Source organism: Chinchilla lanigera, unplaced genomic scaffold, assembly GCF_000276665.1.
Source record: "Chinchilla lanigera isolate Chin_1 unplaced genomic scaffold, ChiLan1.0 scaffold00068, whole genome shotgun sequence".
In the NCBI taxonomy this organism is placed as follows: Eukaryota; Metazoa; Chordata; class Mammalia; order Rodentia; family Chinchillidae; genus Chinchilla; species Chinchilla lanigera.
In genome coordinates, this window is record NW_004955469.1 from 3206550 (window position 1) to 3227341 (window position 20792).

A 20792-nucleotide genomic window follows, 5' to 3' on the forward strand; every position below is an offset into this window, starting at 1 on the left:
TCAGCAAACTAGGTCTAGAGGTCCCATTCAATCCACCTATTCCCCTTCTGGGTATTTTCCCACAAGATCTGAAAATAGCATATCACAGTGATATATGTGCACCCATGTTCATAGCAGCGCAATTTGTAATTGCTAAACTGTGGAAGCAACCCAAATGTCCATCCACTGAGGATTGGATAAAAAAATTGTGGTACTTTTACATACTGGAATATTACTCACCTATAAAGAAAGATAAACTCGAGGCTTTTATAGGTAAATGGTCAGAACTAGAGACCATACTCATAAGTGAAATAAATCAGACCTGAATGTGTAAGAATTGTATTGTCTCACTAGTGTAAGACCTGAAGGAGTGAATAAAAACTAGGAGGTATGATAGACATTGTGAAACAAAACGAAAATGCTCAAAAGTAAAGGATATCTGGGGTGTGGGAAAAGAGAGGGGAAAGAAGGGGAAATTATGTAAGTATGTATGTACAGGATAGCTAACATAGTTGTACTACTGTCTTCTATTGCTGTACAGAAAGGAACAGTTAATGAATACTTGTTTCATCAATCTTGTATGTCTCTATTTGTTTTCTTGAGAAAGTACTTTGAAGATATCAGTAAGTAATACAACAACCATTGTGAATTCCCTACAACTCTGTCTGTAACTCTGTTTTGTTTGTGTTGTTCTTATGCTATTTTGTAAGGTGATGTGTGTTTGTTAATATGTTTTCCTTCTTTTAGTTCTTACAATAAAAAAGAGCAATTAAATAAACCAAATTCTTAGCCAACCTGATTAGAAAAGGAAAGACTCAAATCCATACAAGGAGGAATGAAAAGGGTGAAATCACAATGGAATTTACAGAAATACAGAAGATCAGTACCTACTTCAAGAACCTGTACTCTAGTAAGATGGAAAAACACAGAGGAAATGGGCCCTAGGTACATATGAATTACCAAAGCTGAATCAAAAAGATATAAAATTTCTAAATAATCCAACAGCAGTCAATGAAATTGAAGAAGTAATGTAAAAATACTGACAAAGAAAAGCCCAGGTCACGACAGATTCTCTAGTGAATTCTACAAGAAACATAGAGAAGATCTATTATCACTATTCCTCAAACTCTTTAATAAAATTGAAAGGGAAGCAATACTCCCAAACTCATTCCTGGAAGCAAGCCTTACCCTGATACCAAAACCGGAGAAGAATCAAACCAAAAAAGAGAACTACAGGCCTAACTTCCTAGAGGCAAAAATCCTCAATAAGATACTGGCAAATACAATGTAGCAAATCATCAAAAAGACTGTACACCATGACCAAGGAAGACTCTTCCCAAGGATGCAGGGATGGGTCAATATATACAAATCAACAGATGTAATACATCACAGAACCAAGGACAGAAACCCCATGATCACCTCAATAGATGTAGAAAAAGTATCTGACAAAGTCCAACACCAATTCATGATGAAAACTCTAAAGGAAATTGGAATAGAAGGTTTTTATCTCAATCTGATAAAAATCACGTTTGAAAAAACAACAACTAACATCATACTAAATGGTCAAAAATGCAAAGCTTTCATTCTAGTATCAGGAATAAGGCAAAGATACCCACTATCATTACTACTATTCAATATAGCTCTGGAAAACTTAGCCAGAGCAAGTAGACAAGAGAACAAAATGGAATAAGGATAGGAAAGGAAGAAGTTAAATTGTCATTATTTGTGGAAACACTCCACCAAAAGATTGCTATAGAATTAATAGCCAAATTCTGTAGCATAGAAGGATGCAAAGTCAACACTAAAAGATCAGCAGAATTCCCGCACACAAGTAACAAACTCACTGAGACAGAAATTAGGCACACAATACCTTTCACAGTGGCATTAAAAAAATGAAATATTTAGGAATCAATCTAAAGCATATTATTTTCAAACTAGAAAAAGTCAAAAATAAAGAAAACTGTAGCACTCTGAAAAAGTACTGATATCACAGAGGATATCAGAAAATGGAAACACATCCCTTGCTCTTTTGTAGGAAGAAGCAATATAGTGAAAGTGCTCATACTTCCCAAACTGTTATACAGATTTAATGCAATCCCAATCAAAATACCAATAACAAACTTCACAGAAGTAGAGAAAATATTCCTAAGATCCATTTGGAAGCAGAAGAGACTTAGAATAGCAAAGGCAGTTCTGGGCAATGAAGGCAAGGCAAGAGGCATCACAATCCCTGACTTGAAATTATACTACTAAGCTACTGTGATAAAACAGCATGGTACTGGCCAAAAACAAGACCTAGGGATCAGCAGGACAGCACAGTAGATGCAGAAACAAGTCCAAATACACTCAGCCACCTTTTCTGGGACAAAAGGGCAAATTACTTCACTGGAAGAAAGATAGCCTCTTTTAATAAATGGGGTTGGGAAAATTGACTTTCCACATGCTAAAGATTAAACCTAGTCCCAAATCTCTTACCATGTACTAAACTAAAATTGAAATAGATCAAAGATCTAAATATTAAAACAGAAACACTCTGCTGAAAGAATAGGTAAAACTCTTGAAGACACAGCTATAGGTAAAGACTTCATGAGTAAAACCCCAATTACACAAGAACTATCACAAAGAATCAACAACTAGGATCTCATCTTATTAACAAGCTTTTACACAGTAAAGAAACTACCAACACAGTGGAGATAACACACAGAATGAGAAAGAAATTTTTATTAGCTATTCCTCAGACATAAGACTAATATATAGGATATATAAAGAATTCAACAAATCAGACCTTCAAATTAAAGAACCCAATCCAAAAATGGGCATCTAAAATGAATAGACACTTTTCAGATGAAGAAGGAGAAATGGCAAATAAATGTAAGAAAAATGTTCAACATCACTGGTCATTTGATAAATACACATAAAAACAACACTGACATTCCATCTCACTCCAGAAAGAATGGCTGTTGTCAAGAAACCAACCAATAACAAATGCTGATGATGAGTAGGGGAAAAGGAACCCTTTTCCACTGTTGGTGGGAGTGTAAATTGGTGCAACCACTATGGAAATCAGTATGGAAATTCTTCAAAAAACTATAATTAGAGGTTCCATTTGACCCAGGTATTTCCCTTGGGACCCTTCTCAAAGGGTTCCAAGAGTTAAAAGAGTTAAAAGCATCACACCATGGTGATATATGTACACCCACGTTTATAGCAGCACAATTTGTAACAGCTAAATCTTGGAAACTGCCCAAATGCCCACCAGCAGATGAATGGATAAAGAAAATGTGGTTTTTATATATATGATGGAGTACTACACTGCTGTAATGAAGGATAAACTTGAGACATTTTTAGGTAAGTGGATGCACCTTGAGAAAATAATTTTAAGTGAAATAGATCAGACAAGTTTAAGTATCACATTCTCTTGTGTGAGAAACCCAAAGGGTAAATAAGGACTAAAAATGGATGACAGATATTGGGAAATAGGAAAAAAATGTTCATATAGGAAAAGGAACAAGGGATTGGAAAGGGGGAAGGGAAGAAATGAAAGAGAAAAAAAGAATAGAAGGGAGAAAAATGGAAACAAAGCTTTTATAAATGGGGAGGGGAAAAGGGCTTATGGAAGGGGAGAAAAGATGAATTAAGATATGATATGTATAGGTGCAAATTTCCTATGATGAATGTGATCATCATGTATATTAAAGGTGTGACAAAATTAATTTGAAAAATTAAAAATATAGATTGTATTTTAAACTTTTGGAGGCAAGCAGCAGAAACATTCCCTATCACACTCAGGATATAATCAGCAAAATTCCTAGTATAAAGTATATTACCATGATGATTATTTATTCATTTTGTAATTAAAACTTCCTTAAAAATATTTAAAGGGAGAAGATAAAAGCATAACTTCTGGAATAAGTTGCAACTCTATTAGACTAATTGGTGTGGTTTACTTAGGCTAGTTCTGCAAAACCTTAAGCTAACAGGACTCACGCTGGATTTGTCCCAGGCCCCTGTACACGCTGCACACTACATACAAAGTGGCTTCTCACCACGATGCAGCTGAGGGAAGAATTGGAAGCAGGTGCTAAAACAAAGGTCCATGGGACATTTGCAACTACTTGTCAGAACTCACATCACCTTCTCTAGTACTCATTTTATTTATTTCTAGCTTTAAATTTGTGGGAGAAAAACATCTAACAAATAATTGCTTGTTTGCTATCCATCTACTGTCTGAGATTATTCTGTAAACACTTCCTTATACAATAATAAATATACACCTTTAAAAATGTGCTTACCAAGGCAGAATGGTTGAAATACATTCGTCAGCGGAAACTCAGTCTTTAAATTTATTACTTGAAAGACAATGCTGATTAACCAGGACTTGACAATGTCAGGACATGGTTTAAGCACTGAGTAGGTAATAGCATAGAAAGCATATCGAAACCAGGACACAAGTGGAGTGACAATCCTGCCGTTGGGTGTTTCAGCGATTCGTTCAATTGTCGGGAACAGCAAAAACGAGTGAATGACCTACAATAAAATAAGAAACTTTGATGAAAAGCTTTTTTAAGGCATAGCCCACTGCTGTATTATTTCTTCTACATAGTAGTGACAAATGACTGTGTTTTAGAAGGTGACTAGAGGCCTGTTCAGACTGAGAAGAATTACTAACTACGTATGGATAGGGATATAATGATTCCTCTTGAAATACTGGGGTTATTTTCACGGTGGCAAGGAAAGAGTTTCCTAGATAACTGCTAGTCTGCATTAGCAATTCATAATTTCCTTGAAGGACTGCTGAAATTAGGAACTAATTTCAGCCATTTTAGCAGTTATATAAGACCAACTGACTAATGATGATATCTGAAGAAAAAGGTCATATAAACGTCTATTTTTACTCAGCATTATTTTCATTGACTATATTTGAAGAGTGTTCTCTGGAACAGCTCTTCTATTCCTTCATGTTACCAGCCAAGCATAATCTTTAACAGAACCAAGTATTTTCCTAACAATGGATTCAACCTTAATAAAGTATAAGCCAGATAGGTACCAGGGAAGCTGGGACTCTCTACTACTCTGGGAAAATGTTTAAGGACAAGAACATCATTTCAGCTCAGTGCATCAGAATAACAGGAAATATATTTTAGTAACTGCAGAAGAAAAAAGAGCATTAATAAAGTTATTTTAAGTATATCATTATTTACATTATTTTCTGAAATTAATATATATACACGCATATACACTTTCAAAGGGGATCAGTAAAGTCAAAATAGCTAAATACAATCCCCACAAAATTAAGAGAGTAATATAAATGCAACAGATCAAATTATTAACAGACTGGAGAACTTTTTTCTAAAACCAAATCTTAAATTGTTAACTTTAACACATATGGTAGGACGTATGATTAAAAATATAGTGAATATTTATTTACAAAAATTTATTACAGAAAGACACCTTGCTGTTGATCTCTCTTAAAATACTTCTTTGAACACACTTATCTCTTCATTCTTGCCACTTTCTGAAGCATTTCTGAAGTCCTCTTTCATGTCTTTAGGTGTGCTGTTATGGCTGCCTTGATGTTCTGTACTGATTCAAAATGCTTACCTTTATGGTCATTAAGACTTTGGGGAAGAGCCAGAGCTGCATGGTATCAGATCTGGTGAACTAGATGGATGAGGACACACTGTCATGATTTTATGACTTTGCCTTTCTGTTGAGGCACACAGCACCATTTTTTGCATTTCTCATCACACCTGGCAAAGACATTCACAGAAAAGAACTTCCAAAACAGCTTCAGAAAGTGACAAGAACGCTAGTACGTATTTGAAGTGAAGGGAGTATTTCAAGGGGGATTAATGGTAATGTGGCTTTTATTGTAATATATGTTTAAAATTTTAAACAGTCACTGTATATTTTGATCAGACCTCGTGAAGAATATACAAATATATTATATAACAATTATAAAACAAATACTTAGGTGTGCTAAGAAATGAAATACTGCTAGAGCTCTGCTTGTGTTTATTCTAATCACAAGTCCTTCCTCTGCTCACATCTTAGGTAACCTTTTTCTCATATAAATATTCTCTTAATAATAAAATTACTTCTTTATTTTGTTTCACATCAATACTTATTGTCCCTTAAATACTACAGCTTATTTTTGCTAGTTGTCTTGGTTATTTTTCTCTTGCTGTTGAAACAAAATACCCAACACCCAAAATTAAGGAAGAAAAGGTTTATTTAGCTCACAGTTTGTGGAGGTTTCAGTCCACACTTGGCTGGCTCCAAGGCAGAGTGGCATAGGGCAGAGGGCAACAGTTCATGGCAGCAGAAAACAGCAAAAGTAGCAAGAGCAAAACGGGGGAGTGGCAGAGAGCAAGCCTCTTTCCCTCCCTTACATTATATGCAAACTACCCACCCCAGGGCAGGTGTAGCACTCACACCCATAATCCCAGCATTGGACCATGGATCAATCAAAAACTCTAGAAGTCTACCACATGACTGTATGAGAATCTGGGGGGCACATTCAGACACAAACCATAACACCAGTTTATGAACTTCTCCACAGTGTGCTTTTGTGGTTTTACTTAGCATTGGACACTTTATAAGATTCATCTATGTTGATTTATGTTGCATAGCTTGTCTATTTTTGCTATACAGTTTGCCACCGTATGCATATACTAGAAGTTATTTATTTTACTGATAAATATTTGAGTTGTTTTCAATCTTTACGTAGATCTGAGATTCTAATCTATATTTTTTACTTGCTGCAGAACTTTAAACACTTCTTGCATGGGAGTTCCTTACAACAAATTGGTTTCACCTGAGAAAGTTCTTGTTTTTCCTTTACTTTTGAAGGATAATTTCATAGATCAGGATTCAAGGTTAGTGCATTTTTTTTCCTTCTCTATACTTTAAATATTTCATTCAAGTCTCTTCCTCCTTACATGGCTGCTGAGAAGGTGAATGTGATTCTTGCCTTTGTTTCTCTATAGGTAACATGCTTTTCCTTTTGGCTTCTTTCAGGAATTCTTTATTTTTGACTTTTTGTAGTTTGAAAATAATATGCTTAGTTTTACTTTGTTTTGCTTGCTTTGTTTTTTTGCTGGCAGCTATTAATCCTGATTGATGTCCTCTGAGTTTCCTGGATCTGTGGTTTGGTATCTGATAGACAATGATTTGAGAACTCAGTCTTCACCATTTGGAACATTTCCTCTGGTTCTCTTTCTTCTCATCCCATAGTCCTTGGATGTTTTGTTCTGTTTTTTTTTTGGTCTTGGTTCTCTTTTATGAGCTTGTGTTTTTGTTGAAGGCATTCAGGAGTAGCATTCACCCAATTTTTGATCAGACCTGGTAAAGAAGCTCACAGAAGCATCAGTTTCAGTTTTGGAACTTTCTACTGAGGTAACCCTAAGGTCAGAAGTATTTTCGCAGCCATGCTCATCTATGAGTAAGCCAATCAAAACCATTCTTTGTTTGTGTTACAGTGATTTTTTTTGGAGGTGGTACTGAGATTGTACCCAGGGCCTTCACACTCACGTATGCCCAGACCTTCCAACATTTTTTATTTCGAGACAGGGTCTCACTAAGTCACTAAATTGCCCAAGCTGAGCTTGAACTTGTGATCTTCCTGTCTCAGGCTCTCAGAGTGCTGGAATTACAGGTGTGCACCACCACAGCCTACTATTATGTTTTTGATTTCTAACATTTTAGTTTTGTCCTTTATAATTTCCGTATTTCTCTTCACATTGCTTACCTGTTCTTGTATGCTACTTTTTCTATTAGAATCTTTAGAATATAAGTTCTAGTTGTTATAATTTCTAATTGGTAGTTCTAACATTTCTGCAAATCTGGGTCTGAAGCTCATTCCATCTCCTCAAACTATGTATTTTTTTTGCCTATGTGTCTACCTTATAACTTTTTTATTAACAGCTGGAATGATGTACCAGGAAAAAGCATTATACAATCTTATGGACTTTTAAGGATATGCCTCTGGACTATGAATTCACAAGTGTTTCTCAGTATTTTCTCCCCGCTTAGGATTAAGAAGATAACTAGAGTGGGCTGGAGTTGGGTGTTTCCCTTCTACAGCAAGAAGGTTAGAACTGATAAGCGGAGTATTTTTTCTTTCTCCCAGGTCAGCTGGGCTTCGATAAAACCCTAGCAGGTTAGGAACTGGTTAACTAGTTTCTTCTGAGTGTAAGCCTTGTTAAGAAGAGCATGGTGCTCTGATACATTTCAAAATGGTTTCTTTCCACGTTCCATGCCAGAAGCATAAGGGGATTTTCTCCTAATATTTATTATGAGAACCAGATTGGGTGCCTGTTACGACTTTTATCTAGATGGTCCCTCAAAGCCTCTTGTGCTCATAGGTGGAGCTTCTGGGAGTGACTGGATCATGGATATGTAATACTGTATCACAGATGTGTGGTACTGGATCAGTCCATAGATGGGTTTAACACAGTTCTGGGTGTGGATGAGGGCCTTATAGAAGACTCAATCTGGATGTGGGTGGCAGCAACCAATGGGCTTCTGGCCTGGATAGAATAAAAAGGGAAAGAAGGAAATCTCGCTTTGTGTCCTGCTACCCTGACTTGGAGTTAGACTATGAACTGAAACCTCCATAAACTGTGAGACAAAATAAACCTTTGCTCTTTTAACTCATGGATGCTGGATATTTTGTCCTAGCAATGAGAAAGTAACTAAGTGCCTGAAGGTAACTGCACAAAATTGTGAAGCTCCCATATGGCTGGGTCTCCTTTAATTCTTAACTTTCAGAGTTATCCACCAGCAATTTGTCAAATATAATTCAGCTTTGCCTATCATGCCATTGATTTCTCCTCAAGAATCTATATTCTGGTAGGCATGATACCCTGTATTTTCCTGTTTCCATCTCTAATTGATCCAAGAAAAGTTGTCATTTTTTTTTTTTCCCCAGTCTGGCTTTTTACTTCTTAGGATGAAGTAGCAATTTTCAAGCTCCTTATGTGTAGAAATGGAAACCAACAGGCCTGTTAAAATTTCTGTATGCATCTCTCAGTATATGTTTACATGTAATTCTGTTAGATATATTACTTCAAAGCAGAATACTGGGTCATATGGTATTCATAATGTTCAGCTTTACAGATAATTCCAAGTAGTTTTCCAAAGTAGCTGCACCAATTTATTCTTCTACTACAGATGTACAAGATATATAAAGATTTCAATTTCTCTACATCCTTACCAACACTTATTAATCTTTTGCTTTTTAAAACAACCATCCTAATATGAGTTAGGTGACATACTATGATTTTGATTTGTATGTCTCTGATTAGTGACATTGAGTACCTTTTTCAAATACCTGTAGGCCATTTCTATCTTCTTTGAGGAAATGTCTATTTAAGTTTTTTGCCCATTTTTAAGTTGGGTTCAGTCTTTCATAGTTTTTTTTTTTTTTGGTCTTAAGAAATCCTTCTCTAACCCCAAATCATGAAGATACATTATTTTTTCATTGAAAACAATTTCTATACATCATATAATGCTACCTCTTATCTTTTCTACAATGTAGGTTTAAGCTTTTAGCTGTGTTTTGCTTCAGTTGCAAGTTTGTTCTTTTGACATTAGGTATCAGTGATTCATCATTGCTTTTGTGTATTTATATTACTCTTTCTGAATGTATAAATGTACTTTTACTGGCAGGGCCTGAGAGTAAAGGTAGGTTTTATCTTTTTTCTATTGCTGCTATGGATAGTGCTTTTTCATAGTAATCTGTTTGATGGCATTGCTCGTATTTCAAAGTTGAGCAGTTGTCACCTATAATTCTGCTCTGACGTCTGTCTCATGAAGGGAGAACAAAAATTTGAGAGTGCAAACTGTGGAGGACATTTTTCTTTCCAGTCATATCTTTTTATTTTTCTTTGTCATATACTTCAGCTAAGTACTCGGTCATTTCCTTTAGACTTTTCCTTCTCACTCAAAAAGAACTGAAGTAATCTAGTCATTTCTCTTTTGGTCACAATAACTGTCCTCCACTGGACCTCCTCTACTGTCATATAAGTATGTACTGTTCCTTTAATATCTGTATGTATGACCTTGATGATGAATAGAAAACATTCTTTGGGAGGAGGGAGCAACAGCCTTTTCAAACAACTCAATAAATGCTGGACTGGCAACAATACTTCTCACACAGATGCTTCTAATGTGATTTCACATGTGAATGCCGAGTTTCACCCAGAGTATGAATGTGAGATTCTGCTCTGACCTCTTTTCAGGAACGAAATGGAGGAGGTGGTGCAGGATGGACTGGACTATGCTTACTAAAGATTGTAGGCAGCATGCATGGATACTTGTGTCGCAGCTGTCATGGGCTCCAGAATGTCGGGGGTGATATGTTCCAGAATCTTCAAGTCAGAGCCAGTGCCTACACTGCCATGGACTTATACAAAGGTTACATATCAAGATTCATATGAAGGTATGGGGTCTCTGAAGAGCCTGGACAAGAAAAATCACAAAAGGAATCATCCGCTCTAGATGCCACTTTCAGTGTGAACTCCAACTCAATTCATTTAGACAGAAGGATTGAGATCAGCTCTGGAATGCCAGCACTATTCTGATGTTTGGTCACCTTTTTTTCTTCTAGCACACAAAGAAATACAACATTTCCAACTCAGCAGTAAGCATTCAGACTTTCTATTACTTCTTGAAACTGTTTGGATGTTATTCTATGGATCTTTTTCTGTAGATCTGTCCACTTTAATTTCCAAAACTATTGGCATAGTTATTTATAATATCCTGCTATTGTATTTCAACCTCTGCATTACTAGTAATGATACTACTTCTTTCATTTCTGATACTGACTGCCATAACTGACACAGTAAACCTTTTATAATTATGAGGTAAAATAATTTCATTTCCAGCAATGCTTTTTCCCTTAGGGCTCATTTTGTTTAATATTAGCCACATCAGCTTATTTTGGGTGAGAATTTGCAAGACATAAAATTTTCCACTCTTTTATTTTCTTCATTTCTACCGTCCCATATTTACAGGATATAGGTGGGCTTTTTCCTTTATATAATCTCACAATCTTTGTCTTTTAACATAATTTAGTATATTAAATATATTTTCATATAAAGTATTTGTTAATATTTTAGATCAAAAATGTGAATCTCAAACCTTTTTCTGTGCTTTAAAGCTTTTATTATTCCTCATACTTCCTATTTTTCATTTCTTACCACCTCTTTAACAGAAAATACAATAAAAATAATGCAAATCTATAAATGTGAAACCACATATTAACAGAATGAAGGACAAAAATGATTATCCCAAAAATGCAGAAAAAGTATTAGACAAAAATAATTCTCAACAAATTCAGTATAGAAGGAATGCAGCTCACACTAAGGGCTATGTATGGCAAACCGACTGCTAATATCGTATTTAACAGTGAAGAGCTGAAAACATTTCCTCTGAGATTAGGGATGAGACAAGGATGCCCACCCGCACCACTTCTTTCCACACACTTATTAGAAATCTAGCCAGAACAAGTAGGAGAAATAAAGGAAAAGCATCCAAACTAGAAAAAAGAAGTTAAATTGTTCCTGTTTACACACAGCACGTATTTACACACAGAAAGCCCCAGTACTCTACCAAAACTGTTAGGATTAATAAATACAGTAAAGGTGCAACATACAAAAATTAGCAGTGTTTCTACAAACTGATAAGGTATTATCCAAAAGAGAAACCAAGAGAGCAATCTCAATAATAATAGCTTACAAAAAAAAAATGTTAAGAGTAAATACAACGAAGGAGGTAAAAGACTTGTAGACTGAAAATTTAAAAATATTCATGAACTGAGAGTGGTGGTGCAGGCCTGTAATTCCAGCACTTGGGAGGCTGAGGCAGGAGGGCTGCCACAAGTTTGAGGCCAGCATGGGTTTCCCACGGTGAGTTCAAGGCCAGCTTGAACTACATATTGACACCCTGTCTCAAACAAATGAACAAAAAACAAACACCCAACAACAACCAAAAACCACCCATGAAATGAACTAGAGGACACAATTCAGTGCAAAGATGGTCCATGTTCATGAATTGGAAGATTATTAATATAGCCACATGTCCTAAAGCAATCTATAGATTTGATCCAAACCCTATGAAAATTCTTCAGACATTTTTTCCTCAGAAATAGAGAAAACAACTCTAAAAATGCATATAGAATCACAAAAGAAGCCAGGTGTGATGGTGCACCCCTGTAATCCCAGCACTCAGAAGGCTGATACAGGAGGATGTTGTGAGGTCAAGGCCAGTTTGAACTGCATAGTGAAATCCTGTCTCAAAAAAACAAAAAGAGTCACAAAAGCAATCTTGAACAAAAAGAACAAAGCTCGAGGTATACTACTACCTGACCTCAAAAGTATACTACACAGGCTGGGAACTAAGCTCAGTGGCAAAGTGCTTGCCTAACATGCTCAAGATCCTGGGTTCAATCCCTAGCACTATGAAAATAAAGATTAAAAATAACACTACAGTGCAACAGTATCCATAACACTCACCATAACAAGCATAACACTAGTTATGGTTTGTGTCTAGTTGTCCCCCCCACAGCCTCATGCAGTTTTAGATGGGGCTTTTATCAGAGGGGGCTGAATCTAGAGTGTGCAACTGATTCATGGTTCAATACTAGGATTAAGGGTACTAGGATTAAGGGTGGATGATTAATGACTCAGTCCACTGATTGGATTGGCACTGGCCTAATCCTGGTAGACTGCATGTAATATAAGGGATATGTTATGGCTTATGTCTAGATGTCCCCCCAGAGCCTCATGCAGTCATGGGGCAGGCTTCTAGAGTTTATAATTGACTCATGGTCCAATGCTGGGCTTATGGGTGTGAGTGCTACACTCACCTTAGGGTGGGGATCCTGCATATGATATCCTCTAATACAATGGAGGAAAGGAGGCTTGCTCTCTGCTCCTGCTCCTCCCCTTTTGCTCTTGTTGCTTTTGCTGATGTTTTCTGCTGCATGAACTGTTGCTCTCTGCCATGTGCCACCCAGCTGATTATGGACTGAAACCTCTACAAATTGTGAACTAGATAAACCTTTCCCCTTTTAACTTAGGGTGTTGGGTATTTTGTCTCACCAACGAGGGAAAAGGAACTAAGACAACACTACTATAAAAACAGACACACAGATCAACAAAACCAAGTAAGTTTTCTACATATTTATAATCAAATAAAGGTGCCACAGACACACAATAGGCAAAGGACAGTCTCTTCAGTAAGGGATACTGTGACAACTGGACACCCACATCAAGGAGAATAAAATTAAAGCTTTATCTTGTACCATATACAAAAATAAAATGGGTTAAATACATAAATATAGGATTTAAAGCTAAAACTCTTAGAAGATAGTGGAAAAGCCCTATGAAATTAGTGTGGTAAGTGGTTTCTCTGCCATATTCCAAGATACAGGCAACAAAAGCAAAAACAGACGAATGGGACTACATTAAGCTAAAAAGCACCTGCACAACTAAGGAAATAATTAACAGTGTGAAGTGACAACCTGTTGAATGTGACAAAATATCTGCAAATCATATGCTGAGAGGGGTGAATATCCAAAATATATAAGGAATCCAAACAACTCAATAGCAAGAAAACAAGTAACTTGGTTAAAAAACAGGCAAAGAAAGAACATGAATAGCTATTCATCAAAAAAGACATCTGAATGGCAAGAGGTATATAAGAAAATGTTTAGCATCCTTGATAAGCGAAATGTAAATTAAACCATCTGCGCTATCACTTCACACCTGTTAGAATGGCTATTAATGAAAAAAGTGAAAGCCAAGTGCTACCTAGAATATAGAAAAAACTGTTTGCATTTATATATGAGAAAATATTCAAAACTAGAACTCTAAGGTACAAATTCTTTATTAGGCAAGTAAAAAAACTAAATTCTATCTTATTGTACATTATTTATGAGCACAGAGAAATATGCTAAACCATACTACAAACATTTTAAGTAGCAAAGCCAGAAATAAATGTTCTTGTTCTCTCCTCTCCCCCTTGGCAAGTCTATAGTATAATCAATAAATGAAAATGATCGGCTTTCTGAGAAGCCTGATCATTTCGTTTTTTTTTTTTTGTCTTTTTTGAGACAGGGTCTCTCTATGCAGTTCAGGCCAGGCTTGAGCTCACTTTGTAGCCCAGGTTGGTCTTGAACTCACAATGATCCTCCTGCCTTAGCCTCCAGAGTGCTGGGATCACAGGCTTGTGCCACCACGCCCGGCTTGATCATTTAGTTTTATATGGTAATTTACTCATTTGATTTTCAAACGTATTCTCTTCAAAATGAGCAAATTCCTTATGCCTGTTAAAATGTTCTCAAAGATTTGGAGACTATAAATGGTTAACTCAGTTACTGTCAAACTAAAAAATGTTCAGATTCCCTACTACTTATATAACCCACAGTACACAAGAACTTCAGAATGACCAAATCAGCTGGCAGAAACAGGAAGTAATCCATTTTAGAAATGATCCTTTACTGTGACCCATATTAAACAAAACTGCATGCAAAGAAACTAAACATACATGAGCATATGGGGTAATATTTGGCTGATCTATATCAATAACAAACTGAGAATTACAGTGCATTCTGAAATCTTGGGAATGGACTAAAATAAGGAAGTTACATTATGTACTCTGAATGCCTCATTGCCTTGCAAAAGTGTAACAAGACCAAAGACTGTTTATTACAATACTTAGTTGGTGAGAACTAGTTTTCCTCTTTTCCCACTGGGGAGTAACAGGTATATTACCTGTTAGAGGGAACTCATACTTTTTCTAGATATCATAATGATAATTTCCATGAAATTTATAGTCCAAATTTGGTAGGAAAAGTCACCTAAGAAGTTTCATTTTTCACACATGAACCTACTAGCAGAACAAAACAAAACAAAATAAAACAACCAAAACCAAAACCAAAACCAAAACCAAAACCAAAACCAAACCCAAACAAAAAAGCACCCAGGTCAATGAAATATACTGAATTTTATAATACAGTTGTGCAGGGAAGGTTTCCAAATCTGTATATAAAACATTTCATGTTATTGGCTCATTAAAGAAGGAACTTTCAAGATGGCCCATTCATTAATTATGATGTTTTTGTAGTTTAGATCTAAAATGTCCTATAAAGTCTCACATTCAGTGGTGGAGCTGGGTCAATGGGTTGGGTCACTGGAGATAGGACTTAGAAGGTATATTCTCATCCCTGGCTCTTCCCTTCTCTCTGCTTTCTTGTTACCATGGGGTGAGCAGTTATCTTCCACAGGCTCTCCCACTGTGCCCTGGAGCCAGCCAACCGTGAAGTATACCCATTGGAGACTGTGAGCCAAAATAAACTTCTTTAAATTGTGGGTATCAGTATTTTGTCCCAACAATGGGAAAGTGACTAATATAGAAAACTGATACCCAGATGGGGTCATTGCTGTGACTACATCTAACCGTGTCGTTTAGGAGCCTTTGGGATTGGCTTGTAGAAGAGTGGTCTGGAGATGCCAGCTAGAGAAGAGTTAGAATGCTGTCAGCCAAGCTTGGTGGGTGATTCTGGTCAGAAGTCAGAATACCAGGACACTGACAGGAATGCAGACTGTAAAGGTCAGGGTTTGGAGGTTTCAGTTAGGAACAAGGACCCATTGGTAATTAGACTAGAGACCATGTGTGTTACCTTCTGGCAGAAAATTTGTCTGCACTTTCCCATGTCCTGAGACTTTGCAGGAGACTGAGATTAAGGACAGTGGGCTAATTTACCTGGCAGAAGAAATTTCAGGCCAGGCCAACATTTAGGCTGTGGCATGGGTACTGCCAGGTGCTTTCAGACACATTTACAGTGAAAATCAAGACCAAAAATCAGAGCTGAGTAATCTGAAAAATTTTGCTGGTGGCCAGAAAGGAAGCACCTGTAAAGTTGGGGCTATGGAGAGCTCAGCTGCTGAAAAGATTAGCATTAAAAAGAGGCCAAGGGCTGGGGATTTAGCTCAGCGGCAAAAGCGCCTGCCTGGCAAGCTCAAACTCGTGAGTTCGGTTCCCGGTACCAGAGAAAAACCAAAAAAAAAAAAAAAAAAAAAGAGGCCATACTTTGCATCAGGACAACAGGAAAAATGGTTTGAAGTCCTCTCAAGAGTCAGTAAGACCTCACACATCACAGCTCAAAGGTGCAAAAGTATAAACATCATTTGAGAGGACATCTGCTGGGCACCCGCTTGAGAAGGGCCAGCCAGGAAACTGGTTTGCCAGGATTCACTTCACTATGCTCAGCCACCCAGGTAATCAGAGGCTACTATAGCCATAGTCCACAGGAGCCAGGATACTGCTTGAGCTGGCAGCAAATTTTCTTTGGCATCATCCATGTAATGGTGGTTTTGCAGGGATAAGGAATGCAGTTATTAGGTCATAGAGGCTGTCACCCAGATTTCAGAGGAATGCTTGGGAAGCCAGAGAAGGAGCCTGAGAGGGCAGTATATGAATCTGTGAGAATGAAGGTGAAGGTGCAAGGGAGACCCCAAGAAGGTGGAGATGCCAGGAATGTGGAAAATCTGCTGAGGAAAGTCACAGGCAGTGAGCAGAGCCAGCCCAAAAGAGAGATGCCATGTGGGTGTCATAGGAGTAGTGCTGCTCAAACCCCTTACAGTTCACTTCTCACCACAATTTGCTCTGAGTGTTGAACCTGGAGCTTCAGGATTTAATATCTGCCCTCTGGGTTTAGTTTTGCTTTGACACTATTCCTATTTCCATCTTACCTTTCAGAAAGGGAATATTTACCTTGTCCTATTGTATGCTGGAAGTATATAACTATGTTTTTGATTTTTACAGGAGTTCACAGCTAAGAGTATGCCCAGAGTCTCAGAAAAAGACTTTGGACTTGAGCTTTTCACTAATTCTGGAACTACTAAGATTTTAGCACCACTTAGAGAGGGATTAAATGCAATTTGCATAACGAGACGGACAGGAGTCTTTTGGGAGCCACAGGCACAATGTTATAGCTTAGATCCACAATATCCCATGAAAGTCTTACATTTGGAGATGGGGCCTGGTCAAATGGGGAGTCACTGAAGGCATCTTGTTTCTGGCTCCTTCCTTCTCTCACTGCTTCCTGGCAGCCATGTGGTAAGCAACTTTCCACTACCAGGCCCTTCTGTCATGCCTTAGAGTTAGCTAATCATGGACTAAACCCACTGCAAACTGTAAGCCAAAATAAACTTCTCCTCCTTTAAATGGTAGATGTTAGGTACTTTGTTCCACCAATGAAAAAGTGACTAATACACATGTCTACTAGACTGGATTAAGAATCACCTAGCAGATTAGTAAACCACAAGTCTGGGCATGTTTGCAGATGACTGACATGTAGGTTAGCAAACTGAGGGGTGGAAGACCCACTTCAGATATAGATGGTACCAACTAACAGGCTTGTAGCCTGGATGGAACAAAAAAGGGACATAGGTTTCCAGTGTTTTCAGCCTTCCAAAGCAGACCTGCACCAGTAAGTCTCTGGTGAGTTTCCAGGCCTTGGCCTTGGACTGGCATTGCAATCTTGATCTTGCCTGCTCTGAGGCTTCCAGCTTCTTGAACTGAGCAGCTACTGGATCCTCTCGGTCTCCAGCACACACATAGCCACTGTAGACTCTCCTGCCTCTGAAAATACTGTAAGCCTACATAAATATGCAAGTGTTTTCTATTGATTCTGTTACTGTAGAGAACCCTATCTAATACAATAATAAAGAACAGTCATGATTTTTTGAACAGTACAGGGAAGTAAAAATGCACACTGGGACTTTTTATACATTTGTGGGGGTTAGTGACAGTATTGTAGCACTTATCTTTCTTGAATTTATTATTATTATTAATAATTCTTCAGAAAGAAAGTTAACTAACAATTGCAGGTCATCACCCAGAATACTATTCCTGTAATGGCAGATGTACACTGTTAGGAAAAATACCTTATGAGTCTTCTTACAGATCACTGTAAAATAATGTGGTGTTGAATTTCATTGTGAGGTAAAGATGTTTTATCACTCTAATGCAAGAAAAAGATGAAACAAATAATCTCCATTTTCAGTAAAGCTAGGAGTCATCTGTAATAACTAACAATACAAACTCCTTCAGTCTTAGGAGGGTAAATGCTCCTGTAAGGCTCTTCATAGAGCATACTCTAACACATTTGAAAAACTGCTATTTGTTGGTTGCTTTCAGAAGGAAAAATGGTGTATTTCTGTGGCTCTTAAATTAATATATATGTTTGCCAAAAAACCAAATCTCACTAAAACAGACACTATTACTTCAGAGATTAACAATCCTCATAGCTGGATTGCAGTCTTTTTATGAGTGGCTTGGGGGTCATCAGCAATACCTCAGCATGTAAGAATTCACCCTGTTACTATAAATGGAATTTTGTGTCTTCCAAAGTTGAGCACCTCTGTAATCATCTTCTTAAAACAAGCCTAATGTTTGGGGTCCTTAACAAAAGAGCTGATTTCTACAGAGAATGGAAGAAGCCCAGCCCACATGATGACAGTCCCAAGTAACAAACTTCACACTTATAGGTAAAAAAAAAAACAACAGGTAGGCAGACATTAGAGTGAAGCTTACAGAGAGCAAAACTGAGGAAAAGATGATGAAGGATTAGAAGAAATTATAATTTGCTTAGAGATAAAATATTACATTAATGAAGAGTAGAATACAAATAGAACACTTAATAAGACAGTATTCTTTAAAAATTAAAAAAGTTATTTGTTTAAAAATTAACTGGAAGATTCAGTGAAAGAAATCCCACTGAAAGTAGAGGTGGGCAAATAGAAAAAAAATTAGACTACACCCAGGAAAACTACTATCCTATTAAATGAGTTTTAAAAGAAAAGACAGAAGAAGATGGGAATGGGACCTAACAGAAATACTGCATGGAAATTTTCCTCAACTGAAGGAGACAGATACATGGGTCTTAAAGTTGAAATAGCCATCAAGTGTTAAGGACAACATATTAATTTTGAAAGGCTGCTGTCATATACTATCACAACCTAGAAGGCTGCAAGTAGAAGAAACTACTCTATAGTTTTGGAGGCCAAATCAGGATTACTGGGCTCAGGTCAAGATGTTAGCAGGGCTGCACTCTTCCAGGAAGGTCCAGGGGAGAATCCATTTCTTGTCTCTTCTACCTTCTAATGCTGCTGACATTCTTTGACCCATGGCCTTACCGTGGCCAAAAAGTCTTACTTCCAGATAATCCAGAAATTTAGCAATTTTAGAGCGTGTTGCAAGCTTGTTTTACTCATTCTAAACTGTGTCCCTTTAAGGTAACTCTCAGAAATTCCTCAGGTTGATTTTGTTCTCCACCTTAAGCCAGTCTCCCGACAGCACCCTATGTTCCCAGGGAAATGCAGTGATGTGATAAGCTAACACTTCTGTGCCACTGTTTATTACTTCTCTTTAACTGTGATTTCTGAGCATTGTGCAAACTAACAAAAACTCTAATTCTGTCTTGTTACCTTTAAAAATTGTCACTTTCACTATGAAACACTCGGGAATTCTTCTTTGCCAACTGTCTACAATGTGATGTCAAACTTGGACTAGATTGATTTAGTTAGTATTTTCCTTGTCTTTGGACAGTCAGATCCTGCACAACTGTCTGAAGAAAGGTGACTGGAATATCCTCAATGAAAATAAAAAAAAATCAGTACTGACAGGACACACTGCAACAACCACACATCTCTACATAGCTATCCGGATTTTACAATGCACAGAATAAATTCAATATGTTTGACAGATGGCAAGTTTCACTTTGCTTGGAGTGGAAGGGTGAGTTTGAATGTTTCTGCTGGACAATAGAATATAGAGGGAAGATGTGGGGAGAGCAAACAGGTAACAAAAAGAAATATCACATAAAGCAGTGAAAGTGTCCAGTCTTAATTTTCTACAGCTTTTAAACTGAATTCCAGTTACAGAATGTAATCGCTGTTTAAAGACTATCATTTGTCATTAACAAAGCTGATCGAACCCATTCAATTATCTCTGTTCTCTCTCAAAATCTAAGCAAAATAAAAATAATTTAAAAAATGTAAAAAGAAAAACAAAAGAATAGGGACAGCAGGGTCTCAGAAACGGGAAAAGAGACAGAGGAAAGCTGAATGACAGCTGAGTAACCAGCGCCTCCAGAGTGTTCTTCACCTTCAACACCAGTCCAAGAATTTATTTACAACTCCAGAGGGGGATACAAATAGAAGGACAATTCATTCACTTCTTAGAAACTTTAAAGGTGGAGGCCATGCCCTGAGGTACTGGTTGAAAATCTTTCAATTCTTCCACTCTACTGAAATTGCTCAAACTCAGCAGATAATCCACACTGCTAAATCCAATGGTCAGTTTTCAGGCCTCATCTAATGAAACTATATAGTGTACCCCACAGAGTGGATCACTCTCTTCTAGTTACACTTACTTCAGTTGGCTCTAAGGGTACTACTGCTCCCCTTCTCTGATTTCTTCTTTTCCACCTCATTGGATGGTGGACACCCTAGACAAGTAGAAGGGTGAGTTTAAATGTTTCTGCTGGACAACAGAATATAGAGGATGTGGGGAGAGAAAACAAGTAACAAAAGGAAATATCACATAAGCAGTCTTGTCTCTTCTCCCATCCCCTGCCCTCTCCTCTCTTCTCCCTCTCCCTCTCTGAGTTGTAGTGAAGACTGAACCCAGAGCTCTGGCACTTGTGCTAGATCTTCTGTGATCCTCCAGCCTTAGCCTCCCTGAATGCTGGGATTACAGGTGTATGCTACCACATACCACATCCAGTTTCTTTTCTTTTC

General features: G+C 37.4%; 1 protein-coding gene across 4 annotated transcripts in view; it reads right to left on the reverse strand.

Annotated features, from left to right (window-relative positions):
* Ldah (lipid droplet associated hydrolase) overlaps nucleotides 1-20792 on the reverse strand; it is a 115328-nt gene that overhangs the window by 44859 nt on the left and 49677 nt on the right. For all 4 annotated transcript variants that reach the window (XM_013522654.1, XM_005400355.2, XM_005400357.2 and 1 more), the window contains one exon: nucleotides 4272-4506. In XM_013522654.1, coding sequence (XP_013378108.1) covers nucleotides 4272-4506 — 235 coding nt within the window. The remainder of the gene's footprint in view (nucleotides 1-4271; nucleotides 4507-20792) is intronic.